General features: G+C 43.9%; 1 protein-coding gene across 8 annotated transcripts in view; it reads left to right on the top strand.

Moving 5' to 3' along the window:
* Positions 1 to 23,108, top strand: part of LOC140463365 (A-type potassium channel modulatory protein KCNIP2) — a 364,768-nt gene that overhangs the window by 313,641 nt on the left and 28,019 nt on the right. For 3 of the 8 annotated variants that reach the window (XM_072557215.1, XM_072557214.1, XM_072557213.1), the window contains one exon: positions 16,807 to 16,902. The exons of the other annotated variants lie outside the window; for them this stretch is intronic. In XM_072557215.1, the coding sequence (XP_072413316.1) occupies positions 16,807 to 16,902 (96 nt within the window). The remainder of the gene's footprint in view (positions 1 to 16,806; positions 16,903 to 23,108) is intronic. 8 annotated transcript variants of the gene reach the window in all.

The raw sequence follows: 23,108 nt of genomic DNA, 5'->3' as shown, positions 1-23,108 counted from the left end.
ACAGTCCTGATCGTTGCCTTTGCCAGAACAGAAGAAGAGGGTAACAGTCCAAGTACACATACAGCAAGTCACAGGATGTTCACTGAACGGTCAATGTTCTTGTTAATTATAGAAAAAGAGTTTCCTGGATATTTTAAACTCTGAGCATCCAAAACATTACAAATTCACAGAAAACAATGGGATTCTCAGGATTATAAATCATGTTATTTAAATGTCCAATTCCAGAGAGCAGGTCATGAATATATTTAAGGCCAAGTTAAATTTTTTCATCAATCAGGGAGTTGAGGGCTAACAAGGGGAAGGGGTCAACAAGCCAAGGCAGCAATCAGATCAGCCATGATCTTATTCAAAGGGAAAGCACACTTAATGGGCTGAATGGCCTACTCCAAGTTGCTCTAACTTCCTGTATCTTCTGAGTGAGGTTGGTGAAACCTCCAGATTGTGATCGATTGAATTTTAACACCAAATTTCCATTGATACTTCGTCAAACAGCCAGGGAAGACCTAGCTAAATCACAGTGGCAATGTTTCAAATGTATCCCTCACTGATTCTCTCTCACACGCAGCTTCAGTTTGATGAATCCCCTCCTGCTGTAAATAACATCTGTGTGCACACTGGGGCTACATTATGGGGCAAATCTTGTTCACCACATCAGCTGGATAGTTTTAATCCTGTTATCTCAATGCCCTGTTACCAACACCGTTTATTGTTACAAATAGCAATGATAGAGGGTTCTAGGAATTGACTAAACTGAATGCTGTGCTGTTCCTTTTGGATGATGTGACTGATTTGATTTGTTGTCACATGTACCGTAGTACAGTGAAAATCTTTGTTTGTGAGCAGTATAAATTGAATCCAAATAAGTGATCGTGGCCTTGGCTTAACTGAAGAAAGGAAATGTGTTCAGCCTGTTTGTGTTCATTAGTTCAATAAGTTATGGGGCTGTTCTGAAGGGCTGTTGTACATCTCTGCAATAGGTTGAAAAACAGGTGAAATTAAAAAAAATAAATCCGAGTGAACTGGGGGCCTTCTTGTGGCGCGATGGTAATGTCTCTATCCCTGGACTCGGTGACCCAGTTCAAGTCCCATCTCCAGAGGTATGTAATAACATCTCTGAACAGGTTGGTTAGAAAACAGGTAACAAAAATATTAAAGGTCACCTGTGACGCAGTCTTAGCAACCCTACCTCAAAGTCAGGTGACCCGAATTCAAGACCCACCTGCTCCCAAGGTGTGTAATAATATCTCAGAATGGGTTGACTAGGAGATATCTTTATAAATAATTAGAGGCCTCAGGTGGAACAGTGGTAGGGTTCTTACCTCCAGACTTGGGATCAAGTCCCACAGAGGTGCGCAGTAACATCTCTGAAAAAGATTGGTTAGAAAATATTGATAAAGAATTAATGGTGTCAGGAGGTGTCTCTGTGTACCATGTTAATTGGCAAGAGACGGGAAGCTTGGTGATATTTGGAATGCGGTCGATACAGACTCTGCATTACGTTGTGTTTCTGTTCATTGAACCTTATCGATTGGAATCAAGCACGATATATTGGAAATTCACAACAGGGCATAAGACCAGACTAATCAGAAGGAGGGGTAGACCATTTGGCCCATTAAGCCTGCTTAGTCATTCACTAAAATCATGTCTGGTTTTTGTACCACCTTCCACCCAGAGAGACCAACCATTGGTCCATCTCAACCTTAGATATCATCAACGATGGACCCTCCACACCCTTCTGCAGGGAGTTCCAAAGAATCATTCCACTTTGAGTGACAAACCTCTTCCTCATCTCACTCCTAAATTCACGGCACTGACCTCCCGAGTTCCAGATTCCCCACCCAGAGTGGGAGCAGCCTCTCAGACGGACAAATTACCAAGTCAAACTCCTCCAGGAAACTTTGTGTATCAGTGATCACCAACGAATTAGGTTCAATTCACTCAGTCTCTCATCAAAAGGGCAACCCCTTCAGGCACCATGAACCTTTTCTGTACCATGTCCACGGCAAGTATATCCCTCATTTAAATTGACACACAATGCAATTTACCAGAGCCCTATACAGCTCTAGCAAGACCTCTTTATTCCTGCACTCCAGTCCTCTTCCATACAGACTAACATGCTACTTGTTTCTCTAATTTAGCTACATGCTAACTCCCTGTGATCCTTATACCTGGTCTTTCTGAACACCAGTTTTTACCAGTTCACATGTTTCAGAAAAGGTAGTCAGACAGCTCACAGTGCTAGAAATTCACAACAGGACAGATATGCTGCTGTGTCTGATTAGCTACTTGTAGTTCAGCATCCCTGCAAATGCTGTGCCATGCTCCACCCTTGCTGGGAGTGTTTGATGGGTGTAGTGTAGAGGCATCTTTACTCTGTAAAATCCAAAATCTCAATCTTTATTCTATGTCTAAACCTGTGCTGTACCTGTCCTGGGAATGTTTGATAGGGATGGTGTAGATGGAGCTTTACTCTTATCTGACCCCGTGCTGTACCTGTCCTGGGAGTGTTTGATGGGCATGGTGTAGATGGAGCTTTACTCTTATCTGACCCCGTGCTGTACCTGTCCTGGGAATGTTTGATGGGGATGGTGTAGATGGGGCTTTACTCTGTATCTGACCCCGTGCTGTACCTGTCCTAGGAGTGTTTGATGGGGAAAGTGATGAAGAAGCTCTACTTTTGGGCTTTTCTCTGTATCTAACCTCGTACTGCACCTGTCATTGAAGTGCTTAATGAGGACAGTGTTGGGGGAGCATTACTGTGTATCTAAATCTCTGCTGCATCTCGCCTGGGACCATGTTTGACAGGATAGTGTCAAGAAAGCTTTACTTTGTTTAAAAGAATAGAGGCAGCAAAACTTTCAGTTTAAATTAGTAGAGGAGGATTTTTACTCAACCTAACCCTGTCCTGGGAGTGTCCAGGGACTATGTAGAGGTAGCTTTTACTCTGTATCTAACCCCATTCTGTACCTGTGCTGTTTTTAAAAATCTGTTTCAGAAAATGCCTGGAAGATTTCCAAGGCAGTATATTCTGCTCTTGATTTGTTTCTCTGGTGGACCGGAGTCAGAGACAGGGCCTGTGTTTTGTGAAGAGGCTTAGTGGCTCTATTTATTTTGTGTTTTTTGACAATTAGGAAGTTTTGAATTGCACTTTATAAATATCAGCATATTGCCTGATTTGTACAATTCTGCAAGGAGACTGTAAAGCACATTGTCAGTTCGTCTTCCTGTATTTTAACCACTGTGTACAACACTCAGATTCAATTTGCAGAATTAAAACTGTTTTCCAGAGGCTGGTCTTCAGGCTAGTCATCAAAGAATGTTAAACAAATGAATCCATGCTGGAGGGAAGGAATGTGGGATCAAGTTAAATGGGTTTGTGGAGACTGGGATACTGAAGGTTGTTGCCTGTGTCTGGAGCAGGGTTAATGTGCCAAGTAACTATGTGCTTTATGCTGTTAGGGTGACCTGTGTACCTCTGAAATTAACAGGATTGAAAGAATTCTATATAAGCCTGGACAGCAAACGTCTCGTCACAATTCCCTTGACTGCATGTGACTGGGCTACTGTGGTAACTGAAGAAATTGTTTGCATGATATTAAATTGGAATGGTGGCGTGTTTCTAACACGTGAAGGTCTTTTCTCCTGGTGACTGTATCGTTCCATGTCTGTATGTGTATATTTTTGGGATAAATCATTCGGGTGTGTTGCTCGCTCAACTGAGACCTGGCTGTTCACCCTCCTTCCATGTAAGAACTTCCCAAGTTGATCTTTTGTTGACTTCCTTTCTATCCTGTTCTCACCAGTATGTGTCTCTTGATTATTTGTTTGCATCCTATCTCTCTCCAGCCCAGTCTCTCTCTTTGTTCTTTAATTCTCTGATTTGGGTCTCAATTTTATTCTCTTTATGTCTCTTTCTCATTGGCTTCTTTATTTCCTTCCTTATCTACCTCATTCTTTTTTCTCTCTCTGACTCTCTCCCTTGTTCTTTCCAGCTCTGCCTCTTGCTCTCAAATTTCCATTCTTCCTATGTGTTTCAAATCCATATCCATATCTGCCTCAATTTGTTCGGTTTCATTCTGTGTTTCACTTGTTCACACCTTCTCTCTTTTGCTTTCTGCTTTAACGTTGAGCTCCCTCAACCTTTGCCTCTCAACTGTCCAGCGTCCTGTGATAGTATTTACCCAGAGGCAATGTCCAAGGTTGCACACTGACCTTTACAGGGCACAGGTACATAGTTCAAGTCCCCAGGCCAATACTGAGACATCAGTGACCCTGGACAATCAGGGGAGGAACTGTGTGGGTGAATGCAGGCACATATAATTGTCTCATGAGGAATCGGTCTATCCCAATCCTGGTTGACATCCGGTGTTTCCTGCCAGGAATGAGCTCGCTTGAATGTATGCTAAGGTCAAGATTGGACTTTTAGAGTGAGGCTTACCTGGTCAAATAGCTCCTTGGAGAATGGTCAATGCCACTGGAACTTGCACAAATAAGAGTTAGCACTGTTACAAGAGGGGATGTTCAGTGGATCACACTCTGAGCTGGTGAGGTTGGGAAAATAAAAAGAGAGAGAACCAACAGCAAACCCAGCGTAGCACACTGCAAGAAAACATACTAGAAATCGTGGCAGACACATGAAAGAAGATACAAAAACTGTGATCATAACACTCTTTGAAGGGGAGGACATGAAGAGGCTTTCTCTTTACACTGTGAGGTGTTACAATCTGTACCATGCTGCCTGAAAGGGAAGTGGAAACAGATTAAACATGAATTTTCAAAATGGTTCTTAGATCAATATTTGAAAGGGAAAGGTTTGTGGTGGTGGGAGGAAGCTGATCAGCTAATTCTTTCAACAAACCAGGACAGGCACAATGGGCTGAACAACCTCCTCATTATACAATTCCATCCAACCAAAGCCATCCATCTCTGTCTCACGTAGTGTCACATCCTGAGCTCAAGCCAAGCTGTCTGCATTCCAGTTTGACCATTTCCTCTTGTCCCTTTATGTTGCTGGAATCTCAGTCAGCTCCACACTGAGGTGAGTCCTGTTTCTGCGCACTGCTGTCCCCCACTGTCTCATAGTGTGGCTTCTGCTTAAACAGGTCTTGCTTCACATGCCGCAGGTCGGGGCCCTGTGTGTGTTGTAAGCTGCGTTTGGTTGAAATTGTCACCACATGCATGACAAATGTGATAGATTTGAGACAGCGGAAACAACAGCCTCTCAAGCAGACAGGGTGGGATATGGGCACCCAACTCAGTTTGGACATATTACTGGGGGTTTCATCACATGACCTGGAATCTGTTTCCCCCTGCCACCCCCAACCCCCACAAAGATTCTGCCACCATTGGTCCATCCTCACAATAATCCTGCTTCCAACAGCCAATTGGAAAGCGAGCAGACTGGATCATTCAAAGCTGTCCATCAAACAACCCTGTTTTTGATTACTTCAAAAAGTTTTCAAAAAATTGTTTATAGAAACATGTTTTTCAGCAATTATTCTCTCCTAATTTAGTGTCTGGGAGGCATGGTTTTGACTCCTTGACAATCCTGAAGGGCTTGGTAGTCCAACATAACAAAGGTCCCTTAAAGGGCCACACCGCTTTCCCCACCATCCCAGCTGGTTCCTGGACAAATGCAAACTGTGTCACCCTAGGGCAATTGGAAGAAGGAAGAGGAGTCAATCCTGTAAAGGCCTAGTTATCAATGGGATTGAGTTCAGCTGTGATGTTTCCCACAGCCAAGACACTTGGAGGAAGGTAGTGGTACAGACTCTGAGCTAGCACTCTAGAGACTTAGGCTAATCCAGTGGGGGCACGGTTTGAAATCCCACCATGCTGCTCAAATTTAAATTTAATTAACACTGTTGGAATTGCAAACTCAGAAACATTGGCCATGAAATTGTTGATGTTTGAAAAAAAAAGTCCCAATTGATTCAACGATGCCCTTCAGGGAAGGGAATCTGCCGCGCTTATGGGGTCTGACCTACATGTGACTCCAGACACACAGCAATGTGGTTGACTCTTAACAACCCTCTAAACAAGCCACTCATTTCAAGGGTTAATTCAGGGCAGTCAACAGATGCTGACCTTGCCACCATGTGAAAGAGTTAATGAAAGCCTTCCACTTCCTGGAATATCACAGACACACATTTGGGGCTGAGATACAGAAGTGCAGTCAGAGTCCTGGAACAGAGCCTTTTAAGAACAGAGGAGTTGAAAAGGAGGTTTTAGTTTGGAGAGGGGGAGGAATTGGGTGAGCTCCTCCAACGTTAGTTTTAAAATTAGACATGACATAAACCCTTAATTTCCATAAATGTATGCTGCAGATGAAGATGTGACTTAATTTAATATTACTGAATCACTGGTAATTTAATCAGTGATCTGACTGGGGTAAAGGCTTTTGTTAATTAGTGAATTAAAGTTTTAAATTTTGAGCTCGAATATTGGAAAACTGCCAAACTCATGGCTGTGTGCAGTGCAGTGCAAGAATTTCTGGGAGTTATTAATAACGCTACTGGTTCACATAAGATCTCTTACTGCTTATTCACAATACTTTCTAATTATTCAGCCATCCCAGTTCTCCACTTCCAAGGTAAAGATTTTAATTCTATCTTTGAAAAAATTCATAAAAATTGGGTTAGACAGCCCCTGGTGGGACTTAAAACCTTAATAGATTCCATATCAGGGCTCTTGTGGTACAGGTGAAAATGTCTTAATTTCATTTAATAGAATCAAATATCAAAAGGCCAATTAAAATGTCATTTCCACAGAGGGTTGAAAAGAGTAAGGGGGATGAATAGAATAGAAGAATCCCTACAATGTGGTGGCAGGCCATTCAGCCCATCAAGTACACACCCACCCTCTGAAGAGCATCCCACCCAAACCCAGCACCCCTACTCTGTCCCTGTGTAACGCCACATTTCCCATGGCCAATCCACCTAGCCTACACATCCATAGACACTATGGGCAATTTATCATGGTCAATCCACCTAAGCTGCACATCTTTGGACTGTGGGAGGAAACTACAGCACCCAGACACAAAGAAGCACTCCACCCAAACGGAAACCCACCAGTCAGGAATGGCCTGTATTGTGCTTCTGGACCCCATGTGTTTCCTCTTCACAGAAGGGGCACAGGTGGGCCATTCAGCCCATCAGGTCTGCTCCACCAATGAGATCACAGCTGATCAGATGACCCCCTCAACTACACTTTCCTGTCTTTCTCCTCGATTCCCTTACTGCTTAAAAATCAGCCTTGAACACGACACAGCTTGACCCTCTGCAGTAAAGAATTCCAAATTTACTACCCTTTGAGATAAGAAATTCCTCCTGGTCTCTATCCCTTGTTTCCTAAGTCCTCCTTTTCTCCTGGAAAACCTGTCCTTCACCAGCCATTATCTCGAGTTAATTCCAGTTGCTTCCCAAGATATGCCATTGTCTCCAAGAATTGGCCAGACCAGGAGCTAAGCCCCAGGGGACTTAAAAATATAAACCAAATTGTTTTCATCCAAAACCTTTATTTGATAAAAGTTGTTGGGAATTGGGGATGGATAGGCTGATTGACTGATGGCCAAAGTGACAGAGGAGAGCTCGCTTTCTCATTGGCCATGGGAGACAGGGTGTTGCAATGATAGACGTGTTGAGCGACCAATGGAGTGAGAGTTAGGCGGTAATGGGTGGGGCATCTCCAAGAGTAATTTCTACTAGAATTGGCAAAGGAAGAGGCACTTTAGCTTGTTAGTGATATCTTCTAATTCAGAAGATATCCTCACCCCCTACCTGACTCATTCCAATTTTGCGTCTGCTTGCTGTCTCAAACCTCCTCTGCATGCTGCTGATGGTTTTCAACGCATTATTTGTTTGTCCTAATTACAACAGGAAGGTTCTGTGTTAAAGGGAAACAATGTGAAGATTGAGAAAAGAAGAGCCCACAACTTGTCATTAAAGTACCTGGTTGCTGAGTCCTGCATGCACTTGCCCGTGACATTTGGGGTTAACTAATTGAGTGTGAACTCTGTGGGCACTCGCACTGTTTCATGAGGAGGCTGGTATTGACACCAAAATTGTACAACTTTGCGCAGACGCTACTAATTTGCAATGATTTGAACTGATTTGTTTTTTTTTCTCTCTGCACCCTCCTTGCTCAATCTTCACCCACCACATCTCCCTCCCCTCTCGCCAATCCCACTATAGACCTCCAGGGTGACTGCGCAGTCACAGCAGTACCATAGATAGCCATTAAGAGGCGCTCGTGAGTCACGATTTGGAAGTGCAGATGTTGGAATGGGGTGTACAAAGTTAAAAATTGGACTATAACCTGGTGTTGTGTGATTTTTAACCTCGTGAGTCACAGTTGCTTTAAAAATTCCGGTGACCAAAATGATGGCTCCAGACTGCCTCTTATTTATAATTAGAACCAAAGCCTGCATAAATAGACTGGGCATCTCAATAAATTTTAATAAGTAATGATGCTGATTATCCTGCTTTCCAGACTCCTTATGGAATTCCCCCGCTTGGTCTTCCATTAGTTCTCCTGTCTTCTTCGGCCCTCGAGCTAAACACAAGCCCCTTATTGAGCTACAGTTCAATACTGTAAGGTGAGGAGAGAGGTCCTGATCCCACTTCAGCCAGAACAGGGAACTGAACATTTTATTTCTGGTGTTTATCTGAGTCACAGTGGCTTTATGTTTACCCGTCTGAGCTGAACACCACCTTGCCCCACTTGTTCCACCGTGTGGGGCTGTAAATTAGTGTTCCTGGGTTAAATCGCCAGACCATAGCAACACGACGGTTAGAGGAAGAGCGCCTCATCTTCCGCCTAGGAACCCTCCAACCACAAGGGATGAACTCAGATTTCTCCAGTTTCCTCATTTCCCCTCCCCCCACCTTGTCTCAGTCAAATCCCTCGAACTCAGCACCGCCTTCCTAACCTGCAATCTTCTTCCTGACCTCTCCACCCCCACCCCACTCCGGCCTATCACCCTCACATTGACCTCCCTCCACCTATCGCATTCCCAACGCCCCTCCCCCAAGTCCCTCCTCCCTACCTTTTATCTTAGCCTGCTGGACACACTTTCCTCATTCCTGAAGAAGGGCTTATGCCCGAAACGTCGATTCTCCTGCTCCTTGGATGCTGCCTGACCTGCTGCGTTTTTCCAGCAACACATTTTCAGCTCACATACACTGGTGCCAGAGATTCTAGACAAAAATAGAAATTGCTGGAAAAGCTCAGCAAGTCTGGCAAAATCAGTGGAGAGAAATCAAAGTTAACATTATGGGTGGAGTGACCTTTCCTCAGAATACAGATTCTAGGTCTGAGAGTCAATGCCCCCTCCATGAAAGAAAAGCTCCTTCTATCATTACCCATTTCATGAACTGCAGCGAGTGTAAATTTAAATTTGGACTTGTTCATTCCAAACAAAAAGAACATGTGGGAGGGCATCGTGGGTAATATCTTCTCAAGGTCCCTCAGAAAAGGGGTCTGAGTCGTGGCTTATCAATCAGGAGTATTCATAGTTTGCACAGCATCAACACTCCAAGATGCAACAGAAGGTCTGTTGTAAAACCTTTGGGACAAGTTGGACTGAGAGGTCATTAATCAAAAACAGCGGGAATGTTGAGGAAACAAATATTGACTGTTCATCTCCCATATGATCACCACGTTTAGATACTGTTCACATCAAACAGTCCCAGGATAAAAGCAGCACAGGGTTAGATACAGAGCAAAGGTCCTTCTACACTGAAGCCATGAAACTCTCCTAGGACAGATACAGCATGCGGTTAAATACAGAATAAAGCTCCTTCTACTCTTTTAAACTAAAAGTAAATGGAAAGTCAAGTTCCCTACCAACTCCCAGGTCAGGTACACCATGGGATTAGATAGAGTAAAATTCCCTCAACACTGTCCCCATCAAACACTCCCAGGATAGGGTCAGTACAGGGCTATATACAGGGTAAAGCTGAATCTACACTGCCCCCTTCAAAGACTTCCAGAACGGGGACAGCACAGGGTTAAATACACTGTGCCCATAGACAGGAACAGCACAGGGTTAGGTACAGATTAAAGCTCCCACACCAGGCAGAGGATAATGAAAACTCAAACTCACTTCGTTAATACACTGGAGGCTGGAGCTCAATTAAATATCTTGATAGATTAATAAATAACTTGTAGTTAAATTTTTTAAATGGGCTGGTAAATGGTATAAGATACAGTTCAGCCCTAACCTAAATGAACGATGAAATAGACTAGAGGGACTGCCAGGCTGTCTCCTTTCCCCATATTGTTGAGTTGCTAAGATGACACCGTGGGTCAAGTGCTTTGAATAATTTGCTGATGTTTGAGAACTGTAAGGGTGGAGTTACAAAGAGTGGTTCTGCTCTCCTGTTTTGTACTCCAGGATCACACTTTAGGAAGCGTGTGTGACCTTAGTGAACAATGAAAAGGCAAATGTCCCATTCTGTGAACACCATCACCTCCTGGGAAGGGTGTGGGATTGTGGGCGGATGTAGGTATTTGCGCTGAAAGGTGAGAGGGGACCATGCAACACCATACCAGCACAAGGAGTTTGCACATTCTTCCTGTGTCTGCGTGGGTTTCCTCTGGGTGCTCTGGTTTCCTCCCACAGTCCAAAGATGGGCAGGTTAGGTGGATTGGCCACGCTAAATTACCCATAGCATCCAGGGATGTATTGCTTAGGTGAATTAATAAGGGGTAATGTGGAGCAATAGGATAGGGGAATGGGTTTGGGTGGGTTACTCTTCAGAGGGTTGATGTGCACTTGCTGGGCCAAATGGCCTGTTTCCCCACTATAGGGATTCTAATTAATAAATTGCCCCTTAGTGTTCAGGAATGTGCAGGCTAGGTGGATCGGCCATGGGATATGCATGGTTACAGGGATAGTGTAGGGGTGCCTGGTCAGGGTGGGGTGCTGATGGAGGGTCAGTGTGGACTTGTTGGCCCTCCATGGTAGGGATTCTCTGATCCAAGTGGAACATGGATGGATGAAGCTTGAGAACTCCTCCGAGATGTGATTGATCTGCCAGGAACAGGAAGATTCCAGTGTGGGGAAATGTCAGCATTACTCACTGAAACCTCCTTAGATTAGACAAGAGAGTGAGCTGTGCCCAAGTTCTCACTACACAGTGACCCCTGGTGCCTCTACCCACCATGCCTTGCTGGGGAAATGACCAAACACAAACACTGGGATGGGACAGGGCCTGGCTGTGATGCTGTATGCTACTGAAAAGCTCAACCACATTTGCCTTCTAGATTGATGAGACCTGGATGATTGGGTTCCTGGAGAATAGACACACACCACACAGACCCCACACACACCCTCACCAGCCAAGAACCCTCCATCAGTAAGGAGTCAGCTCCCAGAGGGCGGGGAGAAAATCTGACTGTATAAAATGTGATAAAACAAAACAAAATTGAGAACCTACTGGGATTTAGTTCTTTAAAGACAAGTTGTGGTGAGTGTTTCTTCAATTGTTGATTGTCACAGTCCACTGGCTTTCAATAATCTTGGGTGTTTTGCGTTAAGTAAGAATCATCTCAGACCTTACAGCAAAGATTTCCATTGCCTTCTCCCCAGTACCACAAAGTAGAATGGTAACAGCACTCAGTCCTCAGCACCCTGGGGGGATCAGCCCCATATCTGTATGTTCTGGGTAATGGGGCTGTTATTGAAACAGAGTTTCGAACTGGGAATTCAATCAGGACAAGTTGTGAAACTGAGTTCATTATCTCAGGCCGTTACTGAGCTGCTTCACAAACCTGATTCTGCCTTATTCTGTGTGATTGACCCCTGCTGTCTTCTAAAGTTGACCAGCCATTTAAATATTGTGGCTACAAGAGCAGGTCAGAGGTTAAAAATCCTGCAGTGCGTAACTCACCTCCTGTCTCGCCAAAGCCTATCAACATTCTGTAAGGCACAAGTCAGGAGTGTGACGGAATAGTCCTCACCTTCCTAATGGATGCATCTCCAAGAGCACTCAAAAGACTTGACACCACCCAGGACAAAGCAGCCTACTTAATTGGCATGACATTCAGTCACTCTATCACTGACGCACAGTAGCAGCTGTGTGTACCATTTACAAAATTCATTGCAACAAGGATCCGAGGACCACACTTTCCAAGCCCCTAAGCCTTGCCACTGCTCCCAGGCTGGGAAAGTGCAACTCACTCATCTGACCATCATGAGTTGCTGGGTAAAGGGGTGAATTACCCTGATTAAGGTATTTATAAACATGAGAAATTCACTCTTCCATGTCTACCAGACTCTTGAACCCTGTTAGTTGTTGGGCTTGGGTCAGCTGTTATAAAAATAGCAAAGTTCTCAATCCAGATTCCAACAAAACCAGACCTGAGAAAAGCCAACAGTTCAGGAGAAGCAGCGGTGTTTGCAGTCAGGAGGGTAACTGCCTTCCCACATATCCTTTAAACTAGGTGACATGCTCCACCTAAACCATGCAATTGGCCACCCGGGACCCAACTCCACTCCCCACCCTGATCCTTCAAACAGCCCCTTGCCTTTTCCAATCCGTGCTTTACCCCTGCCTGTCTCTGCCATCATCTGTTCCCATCCCATCTCTTGGATATATTTCCGATCTCCCAGCCCTTTGGCCCAATGTTTATGCCTCTGTCTCGACTTCCCAATCCATCGCAGTCTGCTATCATCTGCTTGGTTACAGTCTGGTACGTGACCTACCCAGCTGACGTTCCTAACCCAGCACAGGCTGCAAAGTGAGAGTTACCAGAATCTGAGGATAAGTACAACAGCATCTGTGGAAAATGCCTTCTTCTAGACCACAACTAGCCCCCACCCAATCTGACCGTGGGCTAATATCCAGCCCTAAGCACCACAGTCACACTCTTACACAGACATTCTCTCACTTTCTCACTCATGCTCACAAACACTCATTATCACATGCTGTCACATATACACACACATCCACATACACATACCCATACACAGCCACATACGTGTGCACACATTCTCACACACCAAAGCACAGACACACCAATGTACATTCATACTCATAAACACAAATACACACTCGTAAACACGTACATCTCTCTTTCCCTTACAAACACACTCCCTCTCAAATGCACACACTCTCTTTCTCACACACATTCCTCTCTCACACATTCTCTGTCAAGTACACACAGTCTCCCGTGCACATCATGCACACATTCAGTCTCTTGCACGCACCTGCATACATGCGCATACACAGCCTTTTGTGCACACGAACACATACTTGCTGTAATGCGTGCGCTCTCTAATGCACACTCCCTTTCATGTGTGTGCGCACACACACACAATCTCTCTCAATCACATACTCCCTCTCTTGCACACACACACACACTCTCATATACACACACACTCATGCTGTCATGTGCACACTATGTCTCACACATGCAGTCTCTCTTGCAAACTGTCATACACACGCTCTATCACATGCACGTACACTCTCTTGTACATATTCTCTCTCGTACATACACTCTCTCTCGTAATACACACTCTCTACATGCACACACAGAGACACTCACATGGACATACTCTCACACTCTCTCACTCTCATACAGTAAATACACCCACTCACTCTCACACATACACTCCCACGCACACATTCACGCACACTCACTCTCACACAGACACATTCTCACACACTCTCACACAGACACACAGACACACACACACACACCCGTGTAGGCTCTTCGGCCCTTGATGTGATGTTGATCTTTATCCTACTCTAAGATCAAACTGAACTACATACCCTTCATTTCACTATCATCCATGTGCCTATCTAAGAGTTGCTTAAATGTCCCTAATGTATTTGGTTCAACTACCACCACTGGCAGTGCACCCCACACACCCACCACTCTCAATGTAAAGAACCGACCTCTGACATCTCCCCAAAACCTTCCTCCAATCACCTTAAAATTGTGCCCCCTCATGATAGCCAATTCTGCCCTGGGAAAAATTCACTGATTATCCACTCTATCTGTGCCTCTCATCATCTTGTTCACCTCTATGAAGTCACCTCTCACCCTTCTTCGCTCCAATGAGAAAAGCCTTAGCTCCCTCAACCTTTCTTCATAAGACATGCCCTCTAGTCCAGGCAGCATCCTGGTAAATCTCCTCTGCACCCTCTCTACAATTTCCACATCCTTCCTATAATGAAGTGACCAGAACTGAACGCAGTATTCCAAGTGTGGACTAACCAGGGCTCTAGAGAGCTGCAGCATAATCTCGTGGCTCTTAAACTCAACCCTACTGCTAATGAAAGCCAACACACCATATGCCTTCTAAACAACTCTATCAACTTGGGTGGCAACTTTGAGGGATTTATAGATATGGACCTCAAGATCTCTCTGTTCCTCCATACTGCCAAGAATCCTGCCTTTAACCCTGTACTCTGCATTCAAATTCGATCTTCCAAAATGAATCAATTCACACTTTTCCAGGTTGAACTCTTTCTGCCACTTATCAGCCCAGTTCTGCATCCTGTCAATGTCATGTTGCAAGCTACAATATCCCTCCACACTATCCACTACTCCGCCAACCTTTGTGTCATCGGCAAACTTACTAATTCACCCTTCCACTTCCTCATCCAAGTCATTTATAAAAATCACACAGAGCAAAGGTCCAAGAACAGATCCCTGCAGAACACCACTGGTCACTGAGCTCCAGGCTGAATACTTTCCATCTACTACCACCCTCTATCTTCTATGGGCCAGTCAATCCTCTATCTGTACAGCTAAAGTTCCCTGTATCCCTGCCCTCATACTTTCTGAATGAGCCTACCATGGGGTACCTTATCAAACACCTTGCTAAAATCCATGTACATCACATTCACTGCTCTACCTTCTTCAATGTGTTTTGTCACATCCTCAAAGAACTCATTAAGGCTTGTGAGGCATGACTTTCCCCTCACAAAGCCATGCTGACTATCTCTAATCAAACTATGGTTTTCCAAGTAATCATAAATCCTGTCTCAGAATCCTCTCCAATAATTTGCCCACCACATATGTAAGACTGACTGGTCTGTAATTCCTTGGATTATCCCTATTCCATTTATTGAACAAGGGAATAACATTTGCCACCCTCAATCATCTGGCACTAGTCCAATGGACAGTGAGGACGCAACGATCATCGCCAATCTCTTCCCTTGCTTCCTGTAGTTACTGTGGGTATATCCCGTCTTGCCCAGGGAATCTATCTATCCTTATGTTTTTCAAAGTTTTCAGCACATCCTTCTTCTTAGCATCAACCTGTTTGAGCATATCAGGCTGTTTCACACTGCCCTCACAAACGACAAGGTCCCTCTCACTAATGAATACTGAAGCAAAGTATTAATTAAGGACCTCCCCTAACTCCTCCAACTCCAGGCACAAGTTCCCTCCACTGTCCCTGATCGGCCCTACCCTCACTCTGGCCATCCTCTCGTTCCTGACATAAGTGTAGAATGCCTTAGGATTTTTCTTAATCCTACCTGCTAAAGCTTTCTCATGCCCCCTCCCAGCTCTCCTAAGTCATTTCTTCAGTTCCTTCCTGGCTACCTTGTAAGCCTCCAGAGTCCTGTCTGATTCTTGCCTCCATAAAATTAAGTAATCTTCTTTCTTTCTCTTGAGTAGATGTTCTACATCCCTATCGCCCAAGGTTCTTTCACCCTACCATCCCTTCCCTGCCTCTGTGGGACAAAGCTATCCAGCAATATCAGCAAGTGCCCCCGAAACAGTCTCCACATTTCTGTCATGCATTTTCCTGAGAACATCTGTTCCCAATTTATGCACTCCAGTTCCTGCTTAATAACATTGCAATTTCCCCTCCCTAATTCAATCATGTGGACACATTCCCTCTCTCATAAGCACACATTCTCACACAAACACTCTCACATATTCGTACACACACACAGACACATTCTCTCTCTCTCTCTCACACACAGACACAGACACAGACACATTCTCACTTGGACATTCTCTCACAGACACACACACACATTCTTACACACATTCACACACACAAACACTCTCACACAGACGCATTCTCATACACACCCTCATGCGAACACATTCTCTCTCTCTCTCTCTCTCTCTCTTTCACACACACATTCACTCACTCACTCTCTCTCTCACACACACACACACACACACACACACACACACAATAACGATCCTCTGCAAAAGGTGAAAGGAAGCTTCTCCATTGATGTGATCCCAGGTTATAATCCAACAAGTATATTTGAAAACACAAGCTTTCAGAGCCTCTCACTTGTACCTGAAGAAGGAGTGAAGCTCTGAAAGTTTGTGTTTTCAAATAAACCTCTTGGACTATAACCAGGAGTTGTGCATTTTTTGAGCCTGTCCAACCCAATTCAACACCAGCACCTCCACACCATTGATGTGAGGCTGTGATCTCTTGCCAGCTTCCAAATCATCGAAGTGGTTAAGAACCTTTTGTGGAATTTGTCCAATCAGAACAGCGACCTCATAGGGGAGAGTGCTGAGTCAGCAGTTCACCATCTCCAATCCCATCCAGATCTGAAACTGACCCTGAGTAATGTAGCATCCCCTGGTACCGTTGAAATAACTGAACACCACAATAGCTGCACGATTCATTCTCTTTCCTGTAGAATAAATCCCAAGATCTTTGAAAAGCTAGTGGACAAGTTTCTCAATTAACAAAATCTCACAGAAGATTGAAATTTCTGATTTAAACAAAAAGTGTGGTGGTGGGAGGAGGGGTAAATTTTCTTTATTTTTTTGGTTAATTTTATTGTTATTTTTTTTGATGACTTTCAGGCAACCAGCCTCGTCACAGCACTAAAGCACTAAAGCAACGTTTCCTGAAAATCTTACCTTGCTGTCGGCCTAGGCTGGTCCCCTCACTCAGTGAATGCAAGTGAAACCTTCTCTCCACCTTCTTCTCATGACTTTTTGTGTATAATGATGATGCTGTTGTGTTTTTTTAATCTTCTCTGAATTCGCTCAGTGCATTCTTTCATTGATTTGCCCCGGTGTCATTAATACCCCTGGGCTCTCCATGGGCAGTGTCTCCAGCACCCTAGCTGGATCCAGGCAGAGCAGGGCAGGGCAGGGCAGCACTCAGCAAACAGTGCCTGTTTATAGAACCCACTGGAGGAAACAGTCTACAGAGTCTACTTGTAAAGACCAACTACAGCAGTCTACAGAATCTACTTAAGAAGACTCCCTTAGAGCATTACTAAATAGAATGAATGTCTCAATCTGTGGAGAGACCCACATGTTAGCAAGGAAGTGGAGAATAATTGCACACTACAAATTATGCACATAAAATGAACCACAGTCACTTACAGTGATGGGATCTTCAGATCTGATTGTCAAGGGATATACTCAGTCACCTCCATTCTGACTGGGATTTAGTGGTGTCTCTAAATACAGTCATCAATGGTACCAATCACCAGAAAGTCTCAGGTGCATTATCTTGAACTGAATGAAAACAGTATTGTCACAACAGTGTTTTAGTCTGGAATTCAATTAAGACATTAATGAATACTAAAAGCAATTAATTACGCCAAAAATATTATTGACTTTGGCTATTATTGGGATTTTAAGACAGAGTGGTGTAGTTCTTCCGTTATACACATTCCGAGGTAAGGACGACTAATCCAGAGACTACGAGTCTCATCACATCCAGGTCTGGAATGTAGTGTCTGAGAGTGTTGTGGAGGCAGGTTCACTTGAGTGGTTAGGGTCTAGGTTGTACTGTCTGAGGCAGTGGAGGAAGTAGGTTCACTTGAGTGATTAGGATTTGGAATGCTTTGTCTGACAGTGTGGAGTAGGCAGGTTCAACTGAAGCAATGAATGGGAAATTAAACTATTCCCTCAAAAGGAAGAATGTGCAGGGTAGAAGGTGATGGAATGAAACAAGGTGAATTGTTCATTCGGAGATCCAGTGCAGATACACAGTACATAGAACATAGAACATTACAGCGCAGTACAGGCCCTTCGGCCCTCGATGTTGCACTGACCTGTAAAACCAATCTGAAGCCCATCGAACCTACACTATTCCATTCTCGTCCATATGCCTATCCAATGACCATTTAAATGCCCTTAAAGTTGGCAAGACTACTGCTGTTGGAGGCAGGGCATTCCACACACTTACTACTCTCTGAATAAAGAACCTACCTCTGACATCTGTCCTATATTTATCACTCCTCAGTTTGAAGCTATGTCTCCTCATGCTAGCCATCACCATCCGAGGAAAAAGGCTACCTAATGCCATGGGCCAAATGGTCTCTTACTGCATTGTAACAACTCTGAGTGTGATATTTCTGAATGACTCATCAGCAGCTTGAGAATTTGAATTTAGTTTCAAAAACATAGAATAAGAACATAATTTATCAGGAACCTCAGGAGGTCAGGCAGCATCTGTGGAGAGAGAGAAAGAGAGTTAATATTTGATATCAGTGGCCTTTCGTCAGAAATAGAAATAAAAATGCAGTAGTGGGGAAAGTGACCATGATACTACCAATGGTCATTCAAATACCACTGGTTCACTTGTCTCCTAAATGATAGATTGCAGAGAAAGCTTAATAACCTTACCCTTTTGGATTATACGTGATTCCGGATTTAAACAGCAAACATTGACCCTTGACTGCCCTCTGAAATGGCCAAGCAGACCATTTGATCATATCACCTCAACCTGGGGAAGAATTCCCACCAGCACTCAGACTTTTTTTTCATTCATAGCATTGCTGAATAGACCAGCATTTTTCCTTTGTCCATCCCTAATTGCCATGGTGGGATTTGAACCCAGGACTCCAGAACACTAACCTGTGGCTCAGGATTACTAGCCCAGTGATGTCACCCTTACACCAACAACTCCTCCCAATGGGCAATAAGTGGCCAGTAGCCCTTCCAAGAATGAAATTGTAAGACATGGGGTGGCATGGTGGTTCAGTGGTTAGCACTGTCAGCCTCACAGTGCCAGGGACCTTGGTTCAATTCCAGCCTTGTACAACTGTGTGTGGAGTTTGCACATTCTGCGTGGGTTGCCTGCCACAATCCAAAGATGTGCACGTTAGGTGGATTGGCCATGCACAATTGCCCTTAGTGATAGGTGCATTAGGCAGGGGAGATGCAGAGAAATAAGGGAATGGGTCTGGCTGGGTTACTCTTCAGAGGGTTGGTGTGGACTTGCTGAGCTGAAGGACCTGTTTCCACACTGTAAGGATTCTAAATGACAAGTTTGGAAAGGAGGAGTCCTTGTGCTGACCTCAATGAAGTTTTCAACGTGTTGAAAGGGGACTGAGAATGCTGAGAAGAAAGGAAGTGAAACAGTTCTATCCCACAAATAATGACCTTCTATTATAAGTTACTGAGGAAGAGAGTTGAATGGAATTGAAAACTGACTGGAAAGAGAAGGGATTGAAAGATAAGGTCATTGGTGGGCAGCTGATGTTAAGATGAATCAATATGACTAATGGGCCAATGGATTTTCCTGGATCTTAAATCCATTCCATGATCAGTTGGTTCAAATCTGCACCTTTAATTGATCTTAAAGATGACAGGTGGAGACGTCCTGTCTGGAACGAAGTGAGATTCTTTCTGAAACTATTTTGCTAAATTCAGTATCCTAAATGCCAACACCAGCTGGACTCTCCAGGGCCATCTGCTGGGAAACGGAGGGTGGCGTTTGGTAGCTGGGTGGGAGAATGAGACCAAGTCTTGGGGGGTCCTGACCTCACTTCCTCAAACTCATAAAGGACACGACAGGAGTATCAACTCATGCACTGCTGATCAGAACAGGTACTTGCATGGGTAACCAAGGCAACTGGATGAGGTTTAGATAAATTAGCATCCACCATTCAAATTAAATAGCAGAACAGGTTTGAGGGGCTGAATATTCTACTCTTGTACCTACTCTCCTTTCTCCTCAGTTTTTCTCATGAATAACATCATGTTACGGCCATGAAAATGCATTCAGAGCATTTAAAACACAATATAATCAAGAAGAGTTGAGATGGCTTCATGAATCATGACTGACAAATGTATTAGAGTTTTCTGGGAAAGTAACAAATAGAAATAAATAAAGGGGAACCAGTAGATGTATAGGTCTGGATTTTCAGAAAGGTTTAGCTACTTAACAAAAGAAAAGCCGATGGTTAACATTTTGGATCCAGTGACCCTTTTTCAGAACAGGTAATAGAGTCACAGAGTCATAGTGATTTACAGCATTGAAACAGAACCTTTAGTCTAACTTGTCCATGCCCAACTAGATATCCCAGATCAATTTAGTCCCATTTACCAGCATTTGATCCATATCCCTCTAAACCCTTCCTATTCATATACCCATCCAAATGCCTCTTAAATGTTGCAATTGTACCAGCCTCCACCACATCTTCTGGCAGCTCATTCCATACACGCACCATCCCCTCCATGAAAATGTTGCCCCTTAGGTTCCTTTTATATCTTTCCCCTCTCACCTTAAATCTATGCCCTCTAGTTTTGTATTCCCGAACCCCGGGGAAAAGACATTGGCTATTCACCCTATCCACACCCCTCATGATTTTATGAACCTCTATAAGGCCATCCCTCAGCCTCCGACACTCCAGAGAAAATAGCTCCAGCCTATTCAGTCTCTTCATATAGCTCAAACCCTCCAACTCTAGCAACATCCTTGTAAATCTTTTCTGAATCCTTTCAAGTACCACAATATCCTCCGTATAGAGGGAGACCAGAATTGCACATAGTATTGCAAAGATGTCCTAACCAATGTCCTGTACAGCTGCAACATGATCTCTCAACTCCTATACTCAATGTACTGACCAATAAAGGCAAGCTTACCAAATGCCTTCTTCACTATCCTATCTTCCCGGATTCCACTTTCAAGGAACTATGCACCTGCACTTCAAGGTTTCATTGTTCGGCAACACTCCCCAGGATCTTACCATTAAGTGGATAAGACCTGTTCTGATTTGCCTTTCCAAAATGCAGCACCTCACATTTAGCTAAATTAAGCTTCATCTGCCACTCCATTGACCCATCTGATCAAGATCCCATTGTACTCTGAGGTAATCTTCTTCACTGTCCACTACACCACCAACTTTGGTGTCATCTGCAAACTTACTAACTATACCTCTTTATATAAATGTCAAAAAGCAGTGGACCCAACACCGATCCTTGTGGCACACCACTGGTCACAGATCTACAGCCTGAAAGCAACCCTCCACCACCACCACCTTCTGTTTCTACCTTCAAGCCAGTTCTATATCCAAATAGCTAGTTATCCTAGTATTCCATGAGAACTAACCTTGCTGACCAGTCTACCATGAGGAACCTTGTCGAACGTCTTATAGATCATGTCCACCACTCTACCCTCTTCAATCCTCTTCCTTACTTCTTCAAAACAACTCAACCAAGTTAGTGAGAGACGATTTAGTAAGCATTTCACTGGACCCGATACGTTAACTCTGCTTTCTCTTCACAGATGCTGCCAGATCTGCTGAGCTTCTCCAGCGATTTCTGTTTTTGTTTCAGATTGCCAACATCCACAGTTCTTTCATTTTTTTAAGAACCCAATGTGTTAGAGGTAGTGTTATGGATTGGCTCACTAATAGATAGAGAGTTAGGTCGGGGTAAAAGCAGCATATTCAGGATGGCAACCGAGTGGAATGCCAAATGGATCGGTTTTGGGGAACAAATTATTGACAATATACACTTGATTGAAGAAAGTGAATGTATGACAGCCAGGTTTGTGCATGACACAGTCAGATGGGAAGGCAAGTAATGAGTATGACACAAAGAGACTGCAGAAGGATATAGACAGATTAACCGTATGGGCAAGGACCTGAAAGATAGAATATTATATGTGGAAATGTGAGGTTACTTCAGCAGGAAGAATACAGGAGCTGAATATTATTTAAATGGAGAAAACAGCAGAAAGCCAGAGCACATAGGGATTTGAGGGTTCTCATGCATTGATTCAGTTAACTAGCATCCAAGTTCAGCAGGTTGTGAAGAAAGCCAATGGCCTTTATTTCAAAGGGAATTATGTTATAAGAAAGGAGTGCAACCAGAAAGCGCTGGAAAAACTCTGTCAGTACCTGTAGAGAAAGAAACCAAGTCAACAGAGTATGGAGGGATTGTTGTTATGAGCAAAGTTTAAACAGGTTGGGACTCTATTCACTAGAGGTTTGAAGTTCAAGATGTGATCTGATTGAAACATTTGGGATTCTTAAGGGGCTTGACAGGGTAAATGCTGAGAGGATGTTTCCCCTCATGGGAGAGTCTAGGAGCAGAGGGCATAGGCTCAGAATAAAGGGGCACCAATTTATGACTGAGATAAGAAGGAATTTCTTCTCTCAGGGGGTTGTGAGTCAATGGAACACATTGCCACAGAGAGCTGTGGCGGCAGAGTCCTTGTATACATTTAAGGCTGAGAGAGATTATTGATCAGTCGGGGAATCAAAGGTTATGGGGAAACGCAATGTTGGATAAGCCATGATCATATTGGATGGTGGATCAGGCTCAAGGGTTGAACAGCCTACTCCTATTTCTATTAATAATGTTCTTATGGTCTTAATGTTTCAAATCTGGTATGGTCTTTCTTGGAACTCAAATGCTGTTGGATAGTTTACATTCATCTGAAAGAGTTGCTAGGATTTCAGTTTAACATCTCACCTGAGACCCTTCAGTAACCCCAGTATTTCTGGCCTGGGAAGGATTTCCAACTGTGTCAACTCTATGTGGAATCTTGCTGAGAACAATTATCTTGCTGTGTCTTGCCTCTCACTGTGACAACAGTAACTGCACCTCCTCAGCAAGTTGCTGTCAGCCAAACAGCCAGGGCCACTTGTGACAGATTCTACTGTACAATCGGCAAAGCCAGTTTGGATCAAGCCAGAAGTTGTGACTTCAATCCTGCTGTGGCCCACTGGAAAACTGAATCCATTAGATCTGGTACCTCCCTCACAGAATGGTGAGGGAGAAAACCATGTGATTCTGTCAAGTTAGCAAGCAAATGTAAAATCTTGGAGAACACAGGGAATGCTTTTGTGTTTGACTTTTTTTCTAAATGTAATGAAGAAATCAAGATAGTTTGGCATTTCAGAACATTGTCG

The sequence above is a fragment of the Chiloscyllium punctatum genome, chromosome 38 (assembly GCF_047496795.1).
Source record: "Chiloscyllium punctatum isolate Juve2018m chromosome 38, sChiPun1.3, whole genome shotgun sequence".
In the NCBI taxonomy this organism is placed as follows: domain Eukaryota; kingdom Metazoa; phylum Chordata; class Chondrichthyes; order Orectolobiformes; family Hemiscylliidae; genus Chiloscyllium; species Chiloscyllium punctatum.
Note: the sequence above shows the minus strand (reverse complement) of the source record. Positions and strands in the feature narration are given on the sequence as shown.